Source organism: Hyalella azteca, unplaced genomic scaffold, assembly GCF_000764305.2.
Source record: "Hyalella azteca isolate HAZT.00-mixed unplaced genomic scaffold, Hazt_2.0.2 contig1551, whole genome shotgun sequence".
Lineage (NCBI taxonomy): Eukaryota > Metazoa > Arthropoda > Malacostraca > Amphipoda > Hyalellidae > Hyalella > Hyalella azteca.
In genome coordinates this window covers 51607-79384 of record NW_025931862.1, presented here as the reverse complement: position 1 = coordinate 79384, position 27778 = coordinate 51607, and the positions used below count along the sequence as shown (strand labels likewise).

At 36.3% G+C, this 27778-nt stretch overlaps 2 protein-coding genes across 2 annotated transcripts in view; both read right to left on the bottom strand.

Moving 5' to 3' along the window:
- Positions 1-253: 253 nt before the first annotated feature.
- On the bottom strand, positions 254-2211 carry LOC108667436 (the record flags this gene model as incomplete). The annotated part of the gene is made up of 2 exons (XM_018154460.2): positions 1139-2211; positions 254-388 (listed from the first exon to the last, which is right to left on the bottom strand). Coding segments are annotated over exons 1-2 (849 nt in total), but the record flags the coding sequence as incomplete, so codon positions are not given.
- A 9448-nt stretch (positions 2212-11659) lies between these two features.
- The window catches only part of LOC108667435 (PTB domain-containing engulfment adapter protein 1-like), a 32377-nt gene continuing 16258 nt past the window's right edge, over positions 11660-27778 (bottom strand). Inside the window, 10 exon segments of the mRNA XM_018154459.2 lie at positions 11660-12141; positions 13060-13217; positions 14048-14201; positions 14987-15101; positions 15412-15536; positions 16029-16127; positions 16329-16453; positions 17397-17532; positions 18475-18645; positions 20218-20282. Coding sequence (XP_018009948.1) covers positions 12061-12141; positions 13060-13217; positions 14048-14201; positions 14987-15101; positions 15412-15536; positions 16029-16127; positions 16329-16453; positions 17397-17532; positions 18475-18645; positions 20218-20282 — 1229 coding nt within the window. The 3' untranslated portion in view covers positions 11660-12060.

Genomic DNA, 27778 nt, shown 5'->3' with positions numbered 1-27778 from the left:
ATTTATCTTGATATTCTACTTAACGATACTTTCATAGTGAACACCATTATTTTTCAGACCCTGTATGAAAACTGAGTGAGTCATCTTCTCCAAATATTGAAACACTTTCCGCACGTACCACTGGTACGTTCTTTTGTCACTAGGTCACTGTGTCAAACTGGGTCAGAGTGCCCCGCACAAGTTAAAGAGTGCATCGATATTTGGACAAGGTTATGCTCATTTCTTTGAGTGACCACTTTTGATGGCATCGCACCTTTTGGCCACCTCCTGGGGGAGAGGACGATGGTTCGTGACGCTGCTGGAGGGAGTGGATGGTGGACAACAGACGCTCCACGTAGCCCTGGCGTTCCTCGTGGTACGCTCGCCATTGGCCGTTCAAACGTCCTGCCTGAAATGCGGACCGGTATGTTCAATAACCTTCCGAAATGCATGTGCAAACCTTATGGAAAACCGTGCAACTATAAAATGACTGGATAGCAGCTGCTTGCATTCTTGAACCTTGTCAACTCTGAGGTATAATAGATAATAATTTTGGTAGTTTAAGTTGATGCGCTAATTAGAAAAACTTACATTAAGGTTCCTTCATGGGACTGCCCGTTCAAACATCCGGTAGGCGAAATAATATTCAGATATGCACATGCAAACCTTATGGCTCATTATATTTTCAATCAACGTTGAAAACCCGGAAATTTATTTCGTTTTCGTTGCCCTGTCTTAATTCATGTTCTTTCAGCGAAAGGTGCTAAGATTTTTCGGAAAGAATATTAAATTATTTTATATTTTTGGAACTTTATATAAGATACTTCAAGCGTAAGAGGTAGATAACAAGAAAATAATTTTAGCAGATTTTGTTTTAAGCTGATAATCCATCTTGAATGCATTTATCCTTAAAATAAATTAAAATTCATACTTTATATTTCAATATCTCGAGAGTTATTTTGAAACTAGAGACCAAAGTTGCAGAAAAATATTCAACGGAGGTGTCGTATGGACTTCGTATGGTACATAAATTAATATTAACTCGATGGACAAAGCTTTACCGGTATAAGGCCGGTAAAGACTAAGGCTTTACCAAAGCTTTACCGGTAAAGAATTAATGCCCGAGAACTTGTGATACTCGTACATTTATGTGTCTTACCTCCTTGAGAGATGCCTTGAGCTGCTTGTTCTCCTCCTGGAGAGCGCTAAGTTCTCGCTCTATAAAAGACGGAGTTCTCTTTTTCAAGCCCTGAAATGCACCACCCTTGCCTCCCTTGAAGGGGTTTTCAACGATAGTTTCTGTGCCGTCGATGTTCCAGGGCGTGGAGTCGGTGGAGCAGAGGGAATCGCTGGGGCTGTTTGCCGCATCAGGGGAAACAAAACGGGAAATAATTTTTGGTGGAAGCACGGCGTCTTTAACAGGATCTGTTGAAGGCTCAGGTCGAGTGAGGGTGGATATTGGAATGGATCCGTTTATTGCAGTTAATTCTTGGTTACTCGATGACCGACTTACGCTCGAACTTGTGGGACTCAAAGAAGACTCAGCAAAAATATTTCCCGAATTGTTGCAGTCGCCATTGATCGCTGAACTGGTCATTTTATTTGAAACTTTTGACGCTTCGTCGGCGTATCCATTGATCGACGTGGCAGGAAATGAAGTGTTTTTCAAATTTATGAAATTAGGTCTTACCTTCTTAGCTAAAGGTTTGTTTGTAAGGATCGTAGATGAAGTATCTGACGTGGATTCAATCGTTTCTCCAGGTAATGGTGATGGTTTAGCGTCGCGATGATTATGGCTGCTGCTGCCGTTTAGGAGTGCATATTTACCATCTTCTTGGTCTTCGGGTAATTTCTGATGCATTTTTCCCACCATAAATCAAGCCTATTTGGAATAAAGCATGTAATACTGGATGTTAACAATGATTTTCATAAGAAATGCATCTGATTTAATTTCTTGATTTGTGATTGTAATTTTGAAATTGGAAATTCAGCGGGTTACAATGGCGTCAGCAGTTTACTGATGAACATTATTAGGTTATTTCTGCACGTTCACACAAGATAAAATTTTATGTTGAATAAAGAACAAAGGAGGCGAGTCCTCTTGACATCTGGAGTAAACGAAGAAATAGTCAATCTGAATATGATCGCTGTAAAATTAAATGAAAATCCCGAGAGCCCAATTTCAATTCACGCTATATTTATTTCTAGGTGTCGATGAAATTATACATTAAATTTATACAGGTTGTCAACAAATTATAATTCCGAAGAAAATAAACATTTGGGAAATAACAAAAATTTTCACTCCACAGAAAATAAAATAGAATAAGGGTTGAAATATTGATAAAAAAAGATTAATTAATTTGGAATGTTATTGAATTAGCCTAGATTAGGCTGAAATTGGACTTGAGAAGAGAAATTTTCCCATCACTTGTCTCGTACAGAGTATAAATATTCTTTAACGACATAAAAGAACATTATTTCCTTTTTTGAAAAATTATGACTGTTTTAGCGACGCCAGATTCTTTACTGTACCATTTTAAATGGTAGAGGTTGTTCTGCGCCTAAAGAAACATGCTTATTCCTGTACACGTCATTAGTCAATTTGTTTTCTATAATTGAAGTCAATGCGGTGTAAAAGATGAATGTTTTCAATGCTAAAATTAGATTTCCTACAACTGCCCGCGACCGCTCTTCATCTGTCATCCGACTGTCACTGAGAGAAGGAGACCTTATCACATGTGCTAATGTAAGGCAGCTGTAAATGGTACAGCTACTGTGAAATGTGGCAGCTGTAAACGAGTACAGCTACTGTGAAATGTGGCAGCTGCACACGAGTACATCTGCAATTAATTGCGGCAGCGGTAAATAGACTACTACTGTGAAATGTGGCAGCTGTAAACGAGTACAGCTACTGTGAAATGTGGCAGCTGTAAATGAGTACAGCTACTGTGAAATGTGGCAGCTGTAAACGAGTACAGCTACTGTGAAATGTGGCAGCTGTAAACGAGTACATCTGCATACTGTGAAATGTGGCAGCTGTAAATGAGTACAGCTACTGTGAAATGTGGCAGCTGTAAACGAGTACAGCTACTGTGAAATGTGGCAGCTGTAAACGAGTACATCTGCAATGAAATGTGGCAGCTGTAAACAATACATCTGCAATGAATTGCGGCAGCTGTAAATAGGCTGCTACTGTGAAATGTGGCAGTTGTAAACTCGTACTGTTACTGTAAAATGTGGCAGCTGTAGACGAGTACAGCTACTGTGAAATGTGGCAACTGTGAACAGTTCATCTGCAATGAAATGTGGCAGCTGTAAACGAGTACTGCTACTGTGAAATGTGGCAGCTGTAAACGAGAACTGCATGTATGTAGCTGCAAATGTGAGCTGTGCTGCGGCTGTACGAACAGAACGTGTTGCGCAGCCAATGTCGATGTGTAGATATTTTGTGTCGGAAGTGTGAATGCAGCGTAGACCGTGTAAACTTGTATTACTAGAGTATGACACTGAGATACCTATACATGTGCTATGCTAGAGTGTTAGCGTGTTAGCGTTGTTTATTTGTGTGCTGTTTCGCAATAGTCGCCTTATATGTGTACTATGTAAGTGTTTTGCGACTGTAGGAATGCATAAGCTTTCTGCACAGGCACCGAGTGTCATGCTTCAACTTTAATATATCTCTATATAACAATGAATAAAAATATCAAACGATCCAAGATGGATCACAGGCTTGAGATTTTTCATTTCCTTAGAATGAAGCACCAATTATTGTTCATACTGCAGCTTAGTTTCGAGGCTTTCAAAAATGCAAACATTATTTATCAAACATTATTTTTCAAACATGCAAACATTATTTTTCAAACATGCAAACATTATTTTTCATTTCATAAGATTGAAGCACCGATTATTGCTCATACTGCAGCTTAGTTTCAAGGCTTTCAAAAATGCAAGCATTATTGATCAAACATTATTTTTCAAACATGCAAATATTATTTTTCATTTCATAAGATTGAAGCACCGATTATTGCTCAAACTGCAGATTAGTTTCAAGGCGTTCAAACATGCAAACATTATTTATCAAACATTATTTTCCAAACATGCAAACATTATTTTTCAAACATGCAAACATTATTTTTCATTTCATAAGATTGCAGCACTGATTATTGCTCAAACTATAGATTAGTTTAAGGGCTTTCAAACTTGCAAGCCGCGTTCACATGAGAACTGCGAATGTCGTGACGTAGCACATGAGTCACAGCGAGGGCAACCTGATACAACTATTCTCAGCTCAGATACCTGACCCTACGGCACCCCCCGCCCCTACAGCCCAGTTATTTGCAACGCTTCTCTCTTGACGACTGAACACGAGAAATTAGAGTTGTTATTTTCCATATAATGGTATTTTAATGCCTCTATTTACATATACGTGCCTTAATTTATGTTTATATTTATGAACAACAGACCAGCATACTCAGGTATTCTAAGCTTAATATTAAAATCATCCGTTACTGTAAATGAGTCTGGATTTGTTTATATTACCCTTTTTCGAACAATCAGGATTTTGCACATAACTATTACTTTCCGTAAAATGTGTGGACAAGCCACAGTCAAATTTTATACACATAATTAGCCATATTCGTGACAGATTTCGTGAGTTGTAACATAACTGTTCATTGAGTCTTGCAAGTACATTGAAACGTACACAGTCGTTAAGTACATAAGAAATTTTCGAAGTACATATCTTCCGCAACAGTAGTGATAAGTGTGTCAAGAAATCGCCATGTGCTAAAATCGTAGCAACGCCATTTGCTTCCCTCAAACAACCTCAACTTCCCTCAGTTGGCAGCCGTGCCGACGTGTTCCCTGCTTCCCCGTATCTCCGTTAGCCTTCCTTCCTGCCTTCGGCTTTTCAACACTATCTTCTCACAAGGAGGTATATTTAATGATAAGGGGTCGGCTTCGTCAGTAAAACGTTATTCCTGCTATTTCTTTTTTGTCTTTGGCTGTTCAATACTCATAAGGAGGCATATTTAACAAAAAACGGCTTTACAAGTAAAACGCTATTCCTGTTCTTGTTTTTCCTTTATGTCGTTGGGGGTTCAGCACTCACAAGAAGGTATATTTAATAAAAAAATATAACTCAGTACTCACTGCAGCGAGTGACAGAGAGCGCATTTTCTCGTCGACCGAAACTTGAGGTCACGGACAGACGGACGGACAGACAGACAGGCGGACATGGCGAGCACAATAGTGCATTTTTTTCATAAATGAGAAAATGCGCTAAAAAAGATGGATTTATAAGTAAAACGTTACTCCTGCTATTCCTTTTTGTCTTTGGTTTTCCAACATTCACAAGGAGGAATATTTGATTAAAAAGGTTGGCTCATGTGTAATTAAGCGTAATTCCCGTTATTCCTTCTTCGGCTTTTCAACATTATCATCTCACATGCAGGCATATTCAATACATTGAGGCGTGGCTTCAGATGTAAAATGCGAATTTACACAAATTCAAATACACTGCTGCTTAAAATTCATTCTCGCTCAGCTGCCCAATTCACAAACACATTCGCTCAGCTGCTTAAAATAAATAAATTACTAAATATATTTAATAATGTTATATTCAGTACAATACTGCATTGAATTCATATGTGTTATGGAAAAATTCTTCAAGGAACCGTAAGGCCTTTTGGTTGTCTTACGACACATCTCATATTTAACTATTTTCAAAACTCATTTAGTTTTCAGCCCTTCTGCCACAATGTTCGCTTGTCTATTTACATCAATTAACTTTCGTAGGAATCTTCCTGTTAAAAAGTATAACTCATTACTCACTGCAGTGAGTGACAGAGAGCGCATTTTCTCGTCTTGAAAGAAGATTAGAATAACATTGTCATTGTTAGCATGAGTTTAGCAGTTTCCTGATTTCATCATGCCTCTTGATTAAATAATTATTTAACTTGAAATAATTTAAATTAAATTCTTGATTACATAATAATTTAATCATACCTCTTGGCATGATTTATTTTTAATCTTTAATCATGCCTCTTTTTAGTTTCACCAAACCCAATTCTGAGTTGAAACTAAAATTCCAGATTATTCTTGCAGAACCTAAATTAACGAGCATCCAGAGGATTATTATCGTTAAAAGAATTCCTATTATATGACCTTATGTGAAAGCATCGATCAGAGATGAGGCCGTTACGCATTAGACAAGGAAATTCCCATCTGGGCGGCGCAACAGATGACTCAAGCGGTGACTCAAATACTGAGAGACCCGACCTAAGTCTGCGACGCAAGATCAAGCGCACTCCACGATCCCTAGTAATTAGTTAGTTAGTTAGGGATAGTTTAGTTAGTAGTGATAAGTTAGTTAGTGATAAGTTAGTTAGTTAGGGATAGTTTAGGTAGTAGTGATAAGTTAGTTAGTTAGGGATAGTTTAGGTAGTAGTGATAAGTTAGTTAGTTAGGGATAGTTTAATTAGTAGTGATAAGTTAGTTAGTTAGGGATAGTTTAGTTGGTAGTGATAAGTTAGTTAGTGATAAGTTAGTTAGATAGTTGCCATTCAGACATTTTTGAACAAATTATAACGAAGATTTCAAAAATTTTAGTTATAAATTAATAGTAAAAATAAATTATTAGTGAAGAGTTACTGATTATTTCTTGAAACTTAACGATTCTTTTGGATTTCTTAACTATTGCTAGTCATAGACTAAAAGGGCGATTATGATATTGACTATGAATTCATTCTAATTATTTGACAACAATTATTGAATAATTAGCAATTAATTTAAATGAGTTAACGAGTGTTAATGAGGCATTATCAGCTATTATTGAGAATTCGATAAGTTTTATATATTAGTTAACCATTTTTTATGATAACTTACTTGATAATCGATTTATTCTTATTGATTGCATGAAGATTGCCTATGATAAATTATTATCGATTCCAAAGTATTAATTAACGACAGTCATTTATTGATAATATGTATACTCATTATGAGTTACAGATTGTTAGTGACTAATGATTAATTAATAGTCATTTTGTCAGCTAGTAGAAATAATTCTAACTATATAACTCAATACACGCATTCCAAAAATGATTCTCATATATTTAGTTATAATCATTTGTGACGAATTAACAATTATTATTTACGATTGTGATTCCTTTAGGTTAGGCGACGAATTGAAAGAAATTGGCTGACAATTCATATTGACGAGTTAATGAATATTATTTACTTTATTTTCTATATTATTATTTTATTTTTATTTATGATAATTATTGCTCAGTTTAGGATGATTTTCTTTGTTTTCTATTATAATTAATAGTTGGCTAACTAGTGAATTCAAGATTTCGATCGATGAGTTCACATAGAATAGAATAGAATAGAAGTGTCGGCGTTGAAGACATAGGCCCATGGCCTGTTGCCGATTCTTGAACTTTTCGTGACTTGATTCACAAGGGATCCGGCCTTTGGAACCCGATCTTTCCATAACTGACGATTGATTGAGNAGGTTAGTGGTGCAGGATCTCCCGGCAATAAAGCCATGTTGACAGTCTGATAGGAGATTATTAGCAGTCAAATGATCTATCAATCGATCCCTCACAACAGATTCCATTACCTTGCAAACGACACTTGTCAAACTGACAGGGATTCGGAAAATAATGAAATGCATTTATGATATATTTTCGTTGTGTCAAATAATATGATTCAAACACAAACAGTGACAAACACATATTGTACGATGTCAACTTTCTGTAAAATGTAATTCTGGTCTAGTGGATTTACTTTGAAATCAACGAAAAATTGGTCTAAAGACTCTAAATAATAAATAAACTTAACATATTTCAGCGATTAAATGTCCAACTAAATGCTACAGTTCATTTCGAAACTTATTGAAACTGGATATTTAATCTATTAATAACGTATAAAAATAAATCGATATTTCCAATTCATTTTTGAACATGTATTCCAATGCCACGTAAACAAGTCCACGTTTACGCTAGTCGCCCCTAGCGCTTTAAAAAGTCGACTCGCACACCACGACACTCTCACGACGACTTCCGAGCGGCTACTGCAGCAGTGCGGTTGTTCCTTACGTTTCTGCTGCCGATATATCCACTATTTTTCTTGCTTCTATTCCCTGGCACTCAAATGGCTGAAGCATGGTTGAAATATTTCCGCCATGGGCTGAACCTTTTTCACCGACATCTTTAACTTCGAAAATTATTCAAAATGGTCTCCCTTGAAACTTGCAACGAGCATTTGTTGCTGTTCTTATTCAATCTGAAGCTCCGATTTTTCAAGAGATGTAAACAACAACAAGACGAGCTCCCCCCCCCCTCGTAAGCTATCTCCTCTTGGCGTCTGTGTTCACCCCAACTCCCCCACCCCCGCGTCCCGTTTTATCCCTGTGACTGTCTGGTGCCAGCCGCCCTTTGCATTGCTTTCCCGTCTCCCTATGTAGGTTGCTTTTCGCTCTCGTACTCCTTTAAATTTTCAATAAATAATATAACGTGGTTTTGGATTGCATGAGGAATTTTTAGGGAACTCGCCCAATAAATTCAACAATGCTTTGACAAAAACTCTAACTAAAACTCATTCATTAGAAATTCTTTCATATGGATTAGTATTATATATTACAATACCGTTCTCTTCATATGTTCCTGCGCAAGAGAAAATAAAATATATCAACAGTTTCAGATAGTTTGTTATTATTCAGTTAGTAATGGATTATCAGGAGTAATGCCAATCATTAATTCAAGTATGTCATCCAGTTTCCTCCTACCTAAAAACTCTAATTCGTCTAGATCAAGTTTGTCATTATTAGCCGCTTTTGCTGTCAGTCCTTCTATATAATCTTCTTTTAGTTTATTTAATCCTTCTACGTATATAATCTTCTTCCAATTTATTAAAGTAGTTTTTGAATTATTAAAGAAGTTTTTGAATTATTAAAGAGTAGTTTTTGAATTATTAAAGTAGTTTTTAAATATTTACGGTTCTCGCGCTACTGCACGCCACGAAGCAAGCGCAGTACCTACACGCATGGCGTCAATCGGTCGGTGCTACGCCTTGTTTTGGGGCGCTCGTGCGCAGTTTTTTTTTTTATCACAGTCGAGTGATAAAAAAAACGTAAACACGATAGGGATTAGAAGATCTGTACGTTATTATGATTATGGACTAGCGGAAATCGTATTCATGAGGGGTAGTTTTTTTAATACGAGACATGATTGTAAGTTCTCGAATTTAGCAATTCAACGTATCCATACTTAGAACCCAAAACTATAAGTAATTGAACTTAAGAAGACTCTGGCAAGAAGGTGCAATGATATCAGTGCGAGAGAAAATTTTATATTTACAAAAGTGCATTACTTACATTAGCTTCTAATTGCTCCAATTTCAATGTGCTGATAAAGAGACTGATGGTTTATTGCGTTCAGTACATCGTAGAAGTAGTGTGCTCATTTGGTGAGTGGCACAAACCGAATTACCGAGTCAAGCCAAATTTTTCTGACCAATTATTATTGTAGTCTCTGTTCGACCCACTGCTCTGCCTACACAGTCTTTTTTTCTATTGGCTATTAATTATTAATATTAATTTACGCAGACATGTTTTCGACAGTACAAGTTTAAAATGTGTCAGTCTGAAGGGAAATCGCCCACAAGATTCCCGTCAAAAATGGCAATTAAGAATTCTTTAGCCTGGGGAATTATTATTGAGGCATTGTCGACATTTTCGAGTAATCTAATAACTATAATAATTAAAGACCCCCTTGTCTTTGTCCAACGAATGGGTGCTACGTCAAGCATAATTAGTTCAAGCATTCCGAAATAGAGCAAAAGAAATATTGTGAAAACTTACTTTTTTTTCTCATGAAATTATATCTTTTCGTTACTTGTGACTTAGGAAGTTAGGACTAAATTCCACTTCTTTCACGCCTTCCGATAATAATTTTTTCTTGAAACCTTGAGACATCAACAATCATTTCTAGCATTAAATATGCAAAGAAAAATCTATAGAAAGAGATAAAGACAAATAAATTCATTAGAACCGAGCAAGTGGGCCTTTATTTAAAGAGAGCAAAAAAAAAGTTATTTTACTTATGAGGCTCGAAATTATAGGAAGAAGTAAACCACACAAGATGAAGAAAATGTCTAACAGAAAGCAACATTAGCAAAAATAAATTTTCGATCAATTAAGGGGATTTAAGGCATAACGCTAAACACGATTTGTGACCTGGCTCGTAGTACCTAGTTTAGGGAAATATTAAAAAAGATGCTAAGTTTTCTACAATTATCAAAAATTCGAATCGAATTTCTGCGTTTAATTCAGATTGCACAATTAGGAATGAACAATCGTCATGAGTGTGAACTTAATGATATATTGAATCTTTATAAATGCTTCGCAGCGAGAAACAGTTTACGTGAAAATAATAAGGTGTGATAAAGAAGGGATTGCGAAGTAAGAAATAATGTGAAGTGGACAAAACTCGTATGTAATCAATCTAGAGAGTAGGTAATAAGATTAACAAAAAAATATACAAATTAGTTACATGGGCATGCACGTTAACAATCTGAAAAAACACTATAAATCTATTATGCGATTGTATTGATTTCAAATTGATAATATTCCTGGGTAAATCTAATAATATCTACATCAATAACTATAACAAACTTAAGACAGTATTTAAGATAATGCATAAGACTCCGTCTTATGCATCATCTTCCAAGACTTCGTAAATGCACAAGACTCCGTCATATGGATTTACAAATGCATATCAATGCACTTACAGCCGTAGATTCAAATACGATATCATGTTTTAAAGAAATCTACATCTCATGATTTCTTCATCTCATGATTTATACATTTTCACCCTAATTCAACGGAATGTTGTCAACATCAAATCACAACAGAAAAGCGAATTTTAAGCATAACACAAACTAACAAGCACCATTTGGTACCATTATTAACATTGGCTGCTTTATTCGGAGTTTTATACATAGTTTTCAATTTAATCTCGTATAACCAAACCAAATTCGGTACGACAATGATAAATTCTTAAAATTTGTGAAGTGTTCGTATTGAAACTGGGTATTTTACCCCGCTATAAATTCCACGGTGGTCCGCATTCAAACTGAGTAACTTTCCTCGGAAAAGAAAATATTTTCATTGTAATGGATCTTTGATTAATTTTAACGACAAAATTATGGTGCAGGCACGGCAGTCGCTTAGCGCAAAAGAACCCAGATTTTTTATCCTTATTTTGTGCGGTAGTACCTTACATACGTACATGATACATAATACGGTCATTAATAAAAAATAGCATTGTAAATACGCTGGAAGTGAATAAAATAAAGTTGCAGTATACAGCTAAATAATAACGCTATGCTAAACTATACTGAGTGCGCTTAAATCAATGAATTCACCATAGCAACAGACACTTTTTCGTTTCAAAATCAAATTCAAATCGTTTAGTCAGACGCCTTACTATACAAGGTATGATAAAACTAAAAGACTAAATCAAAATAAAATTTAGTTTATCACACCATGTGTATCTGAATTCTGACAGTCGTGGATTGACATGGCTATACTATAACTAAAAACAAAAATATCATGATAATAATTATTCTACATGTCGATAAAAATATCAAATCGGTAGAAAAATATATTCATGTTTTTTATTAACCATAAGTTCCAATATATTTTTTTCCCGAAAATTTAGCTTCACAGCGACCAAAAATTAAGCTTAAAATTGTGTTGCCAAATTCAACTCATCCACGCGTCTTAAATTCTGATTCCGTCTCCAGGGAAGTCTTCTTGTAACAATAGCAGACTAATTTATCAAACCTTGAATTGCCACCGGACTTTTCTTAACCGAGGTGTCTTAATGTGTCTGCAACTTTGATACCACCATGAAAAACTTCTCAGTTACAAATGCTAATTCAATTTTTGAGTGTGTCCAAAGCAGACTAATTTCTCAAATCTTCAATTGCCACCAAACCTTTCTTAACCGAGGTAAGATCTCGTGTATCTGTACCGTTGATACCACCATGAAAAACTTCTCAATTACAAATGCTAATTCAGTTTTTGAGTGGGTCCAAGCTGTCCAGAGTGAAGTCCTGATCTGCTGTGCCAAACGACAAGCCTCGACTGAAGCCAGCCTGAGCAGTAACAAGGAATAAGTTTCATGAACTGAAAACCATGGTTGAACTATACAAGGTTGACCCACGAGAAGTTCCGTCTTTCAGTTCGGATTTCTTGTTACGTCACGTAGATCGAGAAACGTAAACAAACCCATCATTCCCATGACGGATTGGTTGACTGGTTTGATCGCATTTCGGTGATTGGTTAATGCCCGTGACGTCACTGAGATCAGTGACGTCACAGGAGAACAACGAACTACATCCGCGAAAATGGGCTTCTGATGGGTCAGCCTTATACTAATTCAACCATGTTGAAAACTACCTAAAAAAAAGAAAATGAACGCGCCATGTCTCAACTATGGAGTTCGTTGCTTTGAAAACAGATTTTAACCCTTATCATGCCATAAATAATCGTAATAATGAGGGTTGCAGGAAAACCTATTCACATTAATTAATCTAAAAAAAACTTGAAGAAAAAGATTTGATATATGCAAGTATCATGAACCAGAAAACATTTTCCCTTTGAAGATAAGAAGAGAACAAATTACAACAAAGAAAACTTTAAAGATAAAACCAAACAGAACTTAACCTATCTGATCGGAGAATAATAAGGCATGAGAAATATGTACGACTTAATCATGTGCCTGCTGGAGTAGAGAAAGTTTGCAATTCTCTTGATGGCGTCCACAGGATAATTAATTCATTAATTTCCCTTATACAATTTTCCAACTCCAAAGTCAATATCAAAACCAATCAGGTTAAATCACTGCCACGGTAACCCGAAAAGGATACTTGACGCATGCAAGACAAATTAAAAAGCTGTCCCTGACGCGCTAAAGACAAACTACGCAAATCATATAACTCAATGTATGGCCAATTATTTTCAATTGATTAGATATTTAATGTATTATTGGCCGAACAAAAAACTTCACTAACCTTCATTTCACTAAATTGCGCAAGAATGTCATCATTGGAAGACTTGATCTGCGGCGACGGTACGGAACTGAACGAATCCGTCACGCTGCCGAAGATGTCGTCCGCCTGCTGGTTGATTAGCTGGGTTTCGTGAGGTCGGGACGGGCGAGGAGGGGGGACTGTAATAAAGCGAATATCATTGTCAAAGTTTATGAAAATTATCCTCTATAAACACAATTTGTAACGCTTTTAATATAATTTGCAGTAAACGTGAAGCGTAAATTGCAATGAAGATGGCCTGGCCTAATCACTATCTATGCAAAGTAGTTGGCAATAATTGGGACGGAGTTTGGAATTAATGTAACCAAGTTTGCAATTGCGGCAACATAATGTGCAATTATGTAAGTGCAGATTGCTATCACAATACGAAGCAACAGTTTCTGTAGTACTTTCTCCCATGAGTTATCTAGATAAATTGCTTCGTCTTTAAGGATAATTGTTTTTACAATGAAGCAATTTTACTTCACTGCTTATGTCTTTCTCAAAATTCAAATGTGGCTTCATAGTAAGTACTAAATACAACAATTCAAGGTGTTTCAAGTAATAATCCTGTTGGTACATGTGCAATTATAGATCGTTTAATTAACAGGTAGAAAATTTGAAGCTAGGTAATGCTTTTACGTATTTTAATGTATACTCGTACCTAAAAAGCGACAAGCCTTGACTGAAGTCGGCCTGAGCAGGAACAACAAGTACCTAACTTATCGTATCTAACCTAGCGTACCTAACCTAGCGTAACTAACCTAGCTTACCTAACCTAGCGTACCTAACCTAGCGTACCTAACCTAGCGTACCTAACCTAGCGTGCCTAACCTAGCGTACCTAACCTAGCGTACCTAACCTAGCGTACCTAACCTAGCCTGCCTAACCTAGCGTACCTAACCTAGACTGCCTAACCTAGCCCTAGCGAAAAAGCAACATATTTTAAATGAGCAGACAGAACACTCACTAAGAGGAGGTGGGGATGATTGTGGGGCAGATCGTTGACTCCCAACTTTGCCCTCGTCCGCCCTGGGGTCAAAGTCGTCCTCGTCATGACGGCGGCCAAACGACGAGCCTCCGTTTATAGTCGCGGTCGAGCCGTTCATGGTTGCCGGTGCCGCCTGGCAAATGCGAGGAAATATTGTAAACTAACCTTTGCTGACAACATGTAAACAATGGCTGCTGACCACTCAATGGGAGTGAATAAGAATTACTGGATATGAATGAGATTAAAACTTTCGAACATTAAAATGAGGTTCAGATTGTAACACTGAAGATTCTGCGAGGTGAGAATGCTGGCGCTAAATATTTACTGAGCTAAATCTTAAACATTTATTGAGGCAACATTGGAACGACTGGAGATTCAATAAAGCGACACGGGAACGACTGGCATTTGAAAAAGCAGGCATAACTTGGAAAAATATGTAAAATTAATTTTTGAAAATCATACGGGGCGGAGAACAAAAGATAACTATCCTTGCTACGGGTCTAGTTTGCCATCATGCTACAAGGGACTAGTGAGAACCAACTAACAGAACTCCATACTAGTTATAATAAACAAATGGCACTTCAATTAATTTGAATTTACTACAGCTTTCACGGGGGGTGTTACAGAAGCCAGCTGGACATAAGCCTAGACAGTATCGGAATTTCGTTAGGGTTTATTTATGGAAGCAAATAGGAAATATCGCACCAGACTGGGTGGATTTCGTTAGGGTTTATTTATGGAAGTAAATAGGAAACATCGCACCAGACCGGTTGGATTTTGTTAGTGATAATTTATGAAAGTAAATAGCGAACATCGCACCAGACTGGTTGGATTTTGTTAGTGATAATTTATGAAAGTAAATAGCGAACNCACAACCTGTCTCTTATACACATCTAGATGTGTATAAGAGACAGGCACCAGACTGGGCGGCAGGTTGGAGGGAGCTCTCGGGTTGAACTCGTCGTCCTCGGCCCGTGGGTTGAAGTCGCTGTCGTCGGTGTCACCGTCGTTGGTGCTGTCGTCCAGGAGGTCGCTGAAGGATTACATCTTGTTAATCAACGGGCTTAACAATATTTCAAATAATTATTTACTTAAGTACATTCGAGAGAGAAAAAATATTTTTCTGGATTAGGAAATAAGCATGTTACACTAATTGATAATTAAATCGAAGAGAAGAGGCTAGCTGGGATTCGGAGAACATCAAGGAAAGAATTCAATCAATAATTTACGCTTATAGAAAAACTTATTAAATCCTTTGGATAAATAAAATGTACATGCTTTTAATTCATTGGTAATAGGGTTATTGTGATTTTACAAGTATGCAAATAATGAAAAATTCTCACTCTAAAGTTTGTTTGGTAGAGCGAGGAGGGAGAGGTGGTATGCCAGACGACAGCGTCGAGCCTGGAGAGCTGCCGTCGGGGTCTGTGGTGCTCTCTCCCCCCAGCTCCGTCCAGTCGTCAACCACCTGAACAAGACATCTAAATTACCGAATAAATTCATTTACACGTGGAGAAAAGTATTCATTTATCAATATTTTGTTCGTAGTATAGATATAGAATAGAATAGAAGTGTCGGCACTGAAGAAATAGGCCCATGGCCTGTTGCCATGGCCTGTTGCCGATTGTACTTGTCGTGACTTGATTCACAAGGGATCCGGCCTTTGGAACCCGACATTACATTACGGCTCACAGGCGTATGTGAGCTTAGATGCATCAAGTATAACATCAAAACAACGTAAACATTACAACGCTCACCATGGATGTTAATAAAACACGACATGAAATAATAAGAGGTGATATAAAATAGTAATCGTTGATCTAATATAATAATCCGTGATCTAAAATAATAACGGATGATACAAAAATAACTAAAATAGTACGGGTAAGTATATGAACTAACGCTAGATCTAAAATAATAACGGATGATACAAAAATAACTAAAAAGTATAAGGACTAACGCTAGATCCGTTGTCGCAGAGGCGCGCGTCTTCGGTTTTGCCGCCGCCGTTGAAGCTCTGCAGCTGCTGCCGCAGGAGAGCGTTCTCGCTCTCAGCCACCTGTACACACGACACTTCGTTACCAAACCGACAAACAATTTGTTTTATATTTCTGAAGAAACAACGACATTTTTAGCGCATTTTCTCATATATGGAAAAATGCACTATCGTGCTCGCCATGTCTGTCTGTCTGNCTGCAGACCCTTACCTCCCCCTCGGTCTGCAGGGCCCTCACCTCCCCCTCGGTCTGCAGACCCCCACCTTGAGTTTAGTCTGCAGGGCGGCCACCTGACGCCGGAGCTCGAGTTCCCGGCCCGAGGTCTCCAGGAAGCGACGGTACGCGAGGTCGAACGCCTGGCCGATGGTCAGCGTGATCTCCTCCGCCTGTCGTCAAAAACACGATAGAAACAATCACGGAAATAAATAAATAACAATCACGAAAAGAATAAGGAAGAATCACGGAAAGAAATAAATAACAACCACGAAAGGATAAAAGAAAAATCACGAAGAGAAATAAAGAGCAATCACGAAAAGAATAACAACCACGAAGGAAATAAAGAACAATCACGAAAATAAATAATGAACAATAATCACGAAGAGAAATAAAGAATAATCACGAAAATAAATAAAGAAAAATCACGAAAAGAAATAGAAAACGATTACCAAAAGAAATAAAGAAAAATCACGAAAAGAAATAAAGAAAAATCACGAAAAGAAAGAAAAATCAAGAAGAGAAATAAAGAACAATCACAAAGAGAAATAAAGAACAATCAAGAAAAGAAATAAAGAACAATCACAAAAGAAAATAAAGAGCAATCACGAAATGAAATAAAGAACAATCACGAAAATAAATAAAAAACAATCACGATGAGAAAAACAATCACGAAGAGAAATAAAGAACAATCACGAAAGAAATAAATAATAATCACGAAAAGAAATAAAGAAACAATCACGAAAATAAATAAAGAACAATCGCAAAAAGGAACAAAGAACAATCACGAAAAGAAATAAAGAACAATCACGAAGAGAAATAAAGAACAATCACGAAAAGAAATGAAGAACAATCACGAAAATAAATAAAAAACAATCACGATGAGAAAAACAATCACGATGAGAAAAACAATCACGAAGAGAAATAAAGAACAATCACGAAAAGAAATAAAGAAACAATCACGAAAATAAATAAAGAACAATCACGAAAAGAATAAAGAACAATCACGAAGAGAAATAGAGAGCAATCACGAAAAGAAATAAAGAAAAATCACGAAAAGAAATAAGAACAATCACGGAAAGAAATAAAGAACAATCACGAAAAGAAATAAGAACAATCACGGAAAGAAATAAAGAAAAGTCACGATTGCTGGTCTGAGTCGCCTTCTTTCGCGATGAAGCTGAAGAACCTCTTCTCAGCCTTGTCGTCTGCACAGTAGCTGATGCGGTGAAGGGGGTACTGGTGTAGATTGCGCTGAAATACGCAAAAAAAATCAGTCCGAATATGTTGCTCGCATGTAAAAATTATATCATTAACAATTTAGTGACGAAATCATTCTTGAATAGTAACAAGATTCGGTACCTTGAACCTTCCACATATTGATAGGAAATTTTGCGTAAAAAGTAACAAATTTTTCGGTAACTTAGTGACGAAATCTTTCTTGAATAGTAACAAGATTCGGTACTTTGAATCTTCCACATATTGATAGGAAATTTTGCGTAAAAAGTAACAAATGTTTCGGTATAAATATCAAAGAGTGAATTGTGCGTCATTTAAGTCGTTCCTATGAGAATTAAATATTTGTAACCTGTTCAGTGATCCACGGAAATGTCATGGTCAGCAAGTGAGAATTTAACCAAAATAAAACCTCGCTCGTCAAATTGCTAACAATGGGATAAAAATGCAGCGTAGGCAGGAAGTGAAGGCGGAGTGGCAACAATAGGCAGCAGAGGATGGCAACAATAGGCACATAGGCACGTAGCCTGCAGTTCTGATAATAGCTGGGCGTGAGTGCGCTACCACAATCCAATACTCCCACAACACAGTGACCACAGTTTAGGTGACAAAAAATAAAAGTGGGTTTCTATGACTGATGATTATATTATACAGCGTCTTTCTTATAATATCTTCAATAATAATAATAAATATCTTTAGTTAGCCATCTAATATCGAGTTCTTTAAAGTGAATAATTGGTGACAAAAAAGTGGGTTTCGATGACTGATGATTAAATTATACAGCGTCTTTCTTATAATATCTTCAATAATAATAATAATAAATATCTTTAGCTAGGCAACTAATCCAACTAATGTCGAGCTCTGTAAAGGGGAAAATGAGCATTTTAACTCTGTTTAAAGAGGAAAATGAGCAACATAATTGTCGAAACTCTAAAAGAAAAATTCGTGCAGTGTACCCACCTTAGTTTTTGGCTCGTGTATGGCGACCCCGTCTACTGAAATCGTGAGCTCCACCTTAGGCGTTCTGACGCCTTCAGCTTTACGCAGCTGTTGGCTGAAGTTCAGTTTCTGAATGGCTTGCTTAACAACGTCGAAGCCCTTGGACTGTTCAACGCTCGTGCTGCCTAAGAACTGAAACACAAGCCAAGCAACATGTTCATTATAACACGTTGACGACGATTGCTTCATCTTGTACTATTATTTCATTTTTTGTACTGTTTTTAAACAGGGTTTCCAGACGGTCATTTTTTCCGGACAAATTCCGTGATTTAGTTTTTCTCAATTGCATTGGCCGGCTAAAATTTATGGTAGGTGTACTTCCTAATTAAATTTTAAATAGTGCAAAAAAGAAAATAAATGGAATTTTTATAGCGGAACCTACAAATAAACTAGTATTTATTGAGTTATCGGCCTTTTTTGTTCTCGGATTTGGCCGATTTTAGGCAACCTGAATTATGTACCACTACGTCCTGGAGAAATATATTTCATGGTACGCATATGTACCACTTCGGAGTCAACGTGTTAAGACGCCGTATTTCTTGAAGATTATTGCGATCGCAATTCAAGAAAGAATCTCAAATTTACGTCCACATCCGATATGGATACAGAGAACAAAACAAGTGAAGTGATCAAATCCAAGCCAGATTCTAAATGAAATAATTATAAATTTGTTTAAGGAGGTACACTATCAAACCTTGAAAGTGTAATACCAATGAGCTCGAATTTTGCATAGCAGCAAGCGTATATGCTGAAACTTTGTGAAAAAATAAAATTATTTGTGATTAAGGACGGTGTAGCGTTATTTGATTTATTTTTATCGTTTATTTATTGCTATTATCATATATTTCTATGCTGTTATTCCATGACATGTGTAGAGACAGCAATGGGACAAATAAACAATTTTTACAACTAGAAACACGAAAATCCTTATTATCAGTCAAATCTACAGTCTCTAAATTATGTTTATGAGTTCTATTACTCGATGTCTAGCCTCGCGTCATAGGAGCCTTGCAGGACTTACATTTTGTAATTTTTGACCTTTGAAAGCTACAGAGCACGCGATAAAAATAGAGAGGTGAATGACCCCCATATGAACGAGTACCGCTCTCACTTGCCTCCGTACATCCACAGGAGAATAAGTCAGTTTCAGGAGTTACTATACTTAATTGTCAACGTTCTCCATTAAACTGTAAGTGCACTATTATACAATCAATGCGAATCTAGATTCGGTTTTTTAACATGAGGTTGTCATTCATGAATGTCTCCAACATAATTATTTAAGGGAATTTATCAGCGAACCTCAGTGACCTCAAACACCGTTCAAAACGTCCAGACAAAATATGTTAATGAAAACACTGAGCTAACGGAGTCTAGATGCGAAATAGCCACGAAGTCTTCATTAGGCATTCAGTCGAGTTTTCACGAATACAAAACCTGACCGCCCATTGAAAAGAACAAGAGCCCATCTCAGCTGAGTGACTTGTAAAGCTTTGATGCTTCTCACGTCCCGTAGCAATGATAACAAGAAACTGGATCCAAGCAGTTTATCTTGTCTTGCACAAGCATGGATAGTAAATTCCTTTAATGATTTACTCTCTCCTGGGATAAGCATTTAGAGCGTCATATTTTGGTCATATTTTGATACTATACTAGTTTACCTATGAAAAAATTACTAAAAATTGGCAGACGTTTTTAGCGACTTACTTTGACGAGGTAGGCGATGTGACCTTTCTGCAGAGCCTCCGCGGGGTGCAGCCAATTTTTGTTGCCTGTACGAGAATACCGAAACATTAAATTTCATCCACTACTTCCCCAGAGAAACAATCAACAATAAATATATGTCAAAAATAGCCGTTTATTCACGAAGAAAGAAGTACGGGACAGTTGAGAAAAAACTACACGTGCATTAAATTGTCAGTCAACTATTTTCAATTATATTTTAAACATCAAGTTAGTTATAAATAAGTAAATACGTTAAACTTAAAGTAATGCGTTGTGAAAGAATCCAAAGTTACTCGGAATTTGCGGCATGTATAAAACGTATAAAAATTATGCGTAATATACAAGGTCATGATCTTGTGATCGATGACCCCAAGCACGATCAGGATAAATCGTTATTATCTCGCTCGTAAACTTTCATGCTGCTGTTTCTTTAAGCATACAAGCAAATCAGAAAGAAACAAATTCATGAAAATTCACGCGCGTATTAAGAGTGCAAGTATTTAACCGATGAGCTTTGAACACGTGTATCGTGTGGCAAGTTATTTGCTGATTGTTCCATAGTATTAACGAATGGTATATAGCTTACTTTAATATATCTTAGTTAGAGAATACTGTATGTTTTATATAGGCTTTCTTTCTTACGACGTTGCAATAGTCAAAGCTTAACCGCTAGACCGATAATTTTACTTTGCATTGAGAGCAAAATATTTCGTTCCTTCTCCATAAAAAGTTTAACATTATTGTTTCATCTTCCATCACAGAGTGTTGGAAGATCCTCAGTTTGTTAATTCTTGCTGTGACTGCAACATCATAATTCATCACAGTATGATAGCTTGAACGCTCTTAACGAGTAACGTACCGGTAGTTATTCGGAAACACTGTAGTTCGAGTTCCAATCAGGTATCTCTCATCACAGTAAATGATCTTAGTTAATCAGAAACACTGTAGTTCGAGTTGCAATCAGGTATATCTCATCACAGTAAATGATCTCCACACAATAAGCATCGTAGTTTGAGCACAACGTATAGGTAGTATGATCTCTACATAGCACCGCCTTTCTCCTCGATATTGCATAACGCGCTTGTCGAGAGCTCAAGCTAGCTTAGATCGTGACCAGTCGCGTAATTCTTGACTAAAATGAGACGTCGGTTAACATCGGCTGAAGAAGTAACTCTCACTCACGTAAACTGTGCGTGTTTCGTCCGAAGTCGGAGTTTAAAGTAGTTAATTACAAACACGTAACGATCCTTTAAGAGCGCATGAGACGTAATTCGTGGTATATTGGCATTCGGCTGATCGCTGAAAAAGTTGAAAACTACTTTCACCAGAGAAATAGGTGAGAAAGTTCGTTAGACACTCTGGTTACATACGAATTAATAGCAGATTATAAGTTACGTACAGTGATACAACCTACGTACAACTCGTACAGCACGAGTCATATCGATTCTCACGGATGTTAGAGTTTGAAATGAACAATAGCACGTTAAATGATTGTAATAATTATTAATTCCACTTGATGGCTCCGATAATGAATTAAAAAAACCTTAGGAAGAAATCGAAAAAGAGAATTCATCGTTTTTCAAAAAATCGTTTAAATAATATAATAAATAAATATAATAATAAAAGTATAATAGTAATGCGTGTAGGGAAGAATGGATGATTAAAAATTCTGTTGAAAAAGTTTTTCTCACGACTCACCACTTGCAGATCTCTTCAGTCCAGTCTTCAGAATAGATGCGGCCATAATAAAGAAATCGTAGAATTAAAGTCACTATTGAAATGGAAAGACAACCGTGGTACCTCTACTTAAAACACTCTAAACACAGGCGAGATTTGGTTCGAGATAATACTCATGTTCTTAAATTGTGAATGTGTTAGGAAAATCAACCAACCATTGTAGGTATTGGTAATTGATTAATCTCACGATAATTATAATTGGTCACACCTGGCATTTCAAGTACTAGTATTCTATGATAACAGAAAGTGTCCCCATATGAATAAATATAACTCAGTACTCACTGCAGTGAGTGACAGAGAGCGCATTTTCTCGTCGACGAAAACGTGGTCACGGACGGACAGACAGACAGACGGACGGACAGGCAGACGGACGGACATGACGAGCACATTAGCGCCTTTTTTTCATACATGAGAAAATGCGCTAAAAAATGACGAAACGCACCTCCTATGTCATTACTTGCGTCGCAATCAATAGTAACACGAATACGGAAATATGCCCCAAACTCGCGAAACGAATGTAACTTCTCAATAAACGATTTAAGCTAAGCAGAAATTGTCAAGGGATTTTTTAGCGCTGACTCCCGCGTACGGTATAGGTGCAAGTCATGTATCATGGATACCAAGCATGCACTCGCACATATCGGCAGGCGTGACCACACAAACCGGTTTCACAGCGCGCAATGTCACCTCCATGCAACTGCGCATCCTTACATAACCGCTTCAACTAACTTTAAAGTTTAATCTTAAAACTTAATACCATAATATAACAATTTATCCGAAAACAGCTTAACAACGAACAAATAACGAAAGATAAAATGCCACCTTCATTTCAAGAATCGTTGCATTTCAAGGACTATGGAAGATATCGTGCACGAAAATTAATTTTTCGCTTGGGACTGAAAACGACCCTCACCAAAACTGTTTGTAGAGACTGTTAATTTCTTGGAATGAAATGTACTAGTACTACCGAGGGCGATTTGTATGATTAATTGGCACATAGATTAAAAAAGAACCCTTCAAACTCGTTTTACATGCTGTGGTTTCTAAAGCTAATCGGGTGCCAAAAAGAAGGCATCACTCTTGACTCGTGGTCAGCTTACCGAACCATGAGCCAGTCGAGTGGACATAAGAAGCAAGGCATTTATAATTAGTAAACAAAGGCTCAGGAAACATCGCGACGCTTATGGAGGCTTGAAGCCTTGACCTTCATGCAGGTATAGCGTGCGATGGACGCGCAGCCTCGGGCAATACTAAATATAATGGTGAATATTAAAACAATCCAAAGCCCTAATGGAGGCACAAATTTACAGTTTTCACTTCCAAATTCCATACCTTACGTTTACGTTTGTTGTTGGGTAAATTTTGACAGTAATTGAGACTTTCGTCGTATAAGATAATGAAGTTGATTAGGAAAATATGTTCGAATAAAAAAAAGGAATTGACTATATATGCACGAAAAAGTAGCATTAAAACTATCAATAGCGACGAAATTTCATAGCTTACTTATACTGGTACACTGATTTTGTTACCATAGCATGAATAAGGAAGTAAAATATCATATGAAAAAAGTATGGTCATCCTGAAAATATGCATGCCGAAACAATATACAAACTGAAAAATGAGTAGTTGAAATAAAACTTGAATCAGAATATAGACTAGAAAAGCTAAAAGGAAAGATTCTGCATACAAAGACCAAGGGACAAATGTAGTGATAACTGCCACTGAAATAAGTAACATTTGATGGCACAACTGAAATAAGCGAAAATAGCAATATATTTATAACAAAAAAGATGAAAGTATCAACAAAGTTTAATGAATAGCATCTCAACCCGGCGTTGACAAGGAAAAATCGATATGATTTGAAAAATTAGTTATTCATATAAGTCAAGTTCCGTTATTCTAAATGCCGTTGCACATTTTCAAGCTGAATTAATGATAAAAGAGAATAAGAAAATAATCCGTTCAAATTAATTCAACCTACAATTCTCGTAAATCCCTTGAAACTATCTCGTTGCGATCTAATAGGAAAATGTATAAGTATTTATTTTAAAAAATCATTTTACTCAAAACAATAATTATAATTTTTCTAGACAGCCTTCCATTTGCCTTTTGCAATGCCGTAGGAACTCAGCATTGAAATTATCGTTCAAATCCAAGAATTATCCCCAGTCGATAAGTATTGTAAATGCACACTCGATAATAAACAATGTATTCACAAACAAACAAACCAAATCTCGATGATATGTAATCGATGGCTATAAAAGTAGAAGTATTGAATGTGTTTTAGATACAAGTAGTGAGTATCGTAGCAGTAGCACTGCAATAAAACAGCCCTTGACCTTCGTTCATAGTGCTGGGGCCAGAGGCTGTCTCTGGCTGGCACCGCGCTACGCGACGTCGCAACACCGCACCCGCTCACCCTGTCCAAGTCACATTCACATACGTAAAATAATGCGTTACCATAAACATTAGGCAAACTAATATCAAATTCTTACCGAAAACTGCCCTTTTCATGGGTAAGCAATTAGAACCGTCTGCGAGAGATGAAACTATAACTGTTTCAGAAGTACTGCATGTACATATATTCGTAGTTGCACGCATAGGAATAATAGAGCATGACATCAGTTAGTCCTATTTGCATTCCACAACTTATTCTTAAAAACAAGTATTCAGTACACACGTATCTTGGGTGCCAATTAGAAAAAATATAACTGGAATTTTCTTTGGATTAAATTTTTTTCATCAAATATCTTGCTCGACGATCTCAATTATGTTTGCACAAGAACGGGGGCTGCGAGAACAGTGATTCTTTTTACCGGACTCGATTCCAAGAAACTTGAACACGGTATTTTATTGTCAAGATTTTAAAGATATTTTCAAGCATGCAGCATTTCAAATTGAAGAATTAAAGCATTAATTTTCGTAAAGTTTGAAATCTTCTCAAAAATACAGGGTCATTCTATATAATGGACCAAATTTAATAAAATCATATTTATTTAGGTATGAATTAAATATAAATAATTTATACACCAATGTAAAGAGAAGGATTCAAAGTTTTTTTTACACATTTTTTACGGTTCAATATGTTTTATTTCTGCTGCACGGCAAACATCTAAACGTTAGCCAAACTCGTCCAACGCGAGTTGTGTAGGACGCATAGGAAATGAAGATCTGGCTCTACACTTCTGGCCACCGAGATCATCTGATCTCACCCCATGTGACTATTTTTATGGGGTTACGTCAAGGAAGCTGTTTACGTTCCGCCTCAACTAGCAACTCTGTTTACGTCCCGCCTCTACCAGCAACTCTGTTTACGTCCCGTGGGGGGATATATTGAACATTTGTAAATATGTAAAAAAAATCTGAATCTTTTTCTTTGCATTGGTGTACAAATTATTCACTTTGAATTTATACTTAAATAAATACGAATTTATAAAATTTGGTCCATCATTTTGAATAACCATGTACTTTGCAATGTCGATTGAAATCGTTGTTAAGTGCACAATCATCGTTGTGTTAGAACTCAATGTTCCGATTTATGAATGTAAAAAAAACGGAAATACATAATGAATTTTCACGTTCATCATCGATTTTAACAAGTTTTTTTTTTTTTTTTCGGCAGGCCACGGTCCCCTGGAAGTCATGGGCGTAAGGCAACCTATAATTTTGTACGGCTTTTTAGGAGGGTTCAAAATAACAGACGCTCAACATGGTATCACGCTCACAAAGAACCCAAGGTCTGCCGTCACTTGCCTTGTAGGCTTCATGATTTTTGCTGAGGATCAAATGCCAGAGATAAAAATTCTTGCACCATTGATTTGATTTAAAAACGTACAGCAACATTAATTTGATTTTAATCTAAATTTCTTTAAAAATACACAAACGTTACCAAACCAAAATATTATTTATTTTCATTTGATCATCTCAATTAGAAAGTGTGAAATTATTTGAATTGAAAAATCATTCGCGTCGAAAAATAGTTATTGCGGATAAGTGACGCCTCGGACTAAAGTTCGATTTTACTCGCTTTAATTCAAAATTTCCATCCGACTACACGAAGTTACTTTTTCTGAAGTAGCCTAGTGGTTGGCATATCTTTTGAAGTTACGTTTGAGGATAACAAAAAGAAATAGGCTTCGAAAATATGTTGCACTTATCAATACAGAGTTAGATTTTAATAGAAACGTTCAAAGGATTAACTGTTAATACTTGGACAGTAATGCAAATAATAGTTTAGAATTTGTAGTATTACAAGACCAAAAATTAATAGCAAGGAATAAATCACCATAGTTCATTTGTATACACTAATGGTGAGAGTATACCAAGCTCAAGGTTATACTGAAGCAAAATAATCCATGAATTATTTCAATCGTCTCAGATTGTATCATTAATACGCTTCTTCAACAGATACCATTGGTACAATAAACAAAAGATATCCAGATCAAACACTAACAAATTTATCGTTAATTAAAAATCAAGTGAAAGTAATAAACATTCTGGCACACATATCATAGAACCAATTACCACAACTGACTTGTGCGTCAATTATTCACAGGTTTGTCAATCACTTTAAAAGGAGAATCTTTCTCAATGGAGAAAAGCCGACATAGATGTTGCGTTAGCGCAACCGGAACACGCTATCGCAGGTGCGAAGTGTATAACGTCTAGAGCTGCACCGCCATTAGCACTTGATAAGTTGATATGACACGCAATGCAATCCAGAAATTATTGCCGGGATTGCGGAACAACATGTTCGCAACAGTCATTACTCATTAATGTGAATGTTGGATGCATGCAATAGGTAGTATAGACTAAATAGAAAGTTTTTAGATTGAATACATAGCATATTTGGCAAACAAATTGAAAATTGAGAGAAATTGAGGAACATTACATAAATCGTGAATTACACATACATACATATCATACTACAATATTAAGCAATATTGTAGTATCCTTAATGTAGTAGGTATGTAGTATTGCCTTAAAATATTAAGCTCCACATTAGATGATTTTCTGATGAAAAAGTTATTAAAAGTATCGTAAGTCAGTAAAGTCACTAATTTAAGATAGGTCCAAAAGTTATTAAAAGTATCGTAAGTCACCAATTTAAGATAGGTCCAAAAGTTATTAAAAGTATCGTAAGTCACCAATTTAAGATAGGCCCCAAAGTTATAAAAGTATCGTAAGTCACTAATATAAGATAGGTCCCAAAGTTATTAAAAGTATCGTAAGTCACTAATTTAAGATAGGTCCCAAAGTTATTAAAAGTAACGTAAGTCCCCAATTTAAGATAGGTCCCAAAGTTATTAAATGTATCGTAAGTCACTAATTTAAGATAGGTCCCAAAGTTATTAAAAGTATCGTAAGTCACTCATTTAAGATAGATCCCAAAGTTTTTAAAAATATCGTAAGTCACTAATTTAAGATAGGTCCCAATTAGTTATTAAAAGTATCGTAAGTCACTAATTTAAGACAGATCCCAAAGTTATTAAAAGTATCGTAAGTCACCAATTTAAGATAGGTCCCAAAGTTATTAAAAATATCGTAAGTCACTAATTCAAGATAGGCCCCAAAGTTATTAAAAGTATCGTAAGTCACTAATTTGAGATAGGTCCCAAAGTTATTAAAAGCATTGTAAGTCATCAATTTAAGATAGGCCCCAAAGTTATTAAAAGTATCGTAATTCACCAATTTAAGATAGGCCCAAAGTTATTGAAAGTATCGTAATTCACCAATTTAAGATAGGTCCCAAAGTTATTAAAAGTATCGTAAGTCACTAATTTAAGATAGGTCCTAAAGATATTAA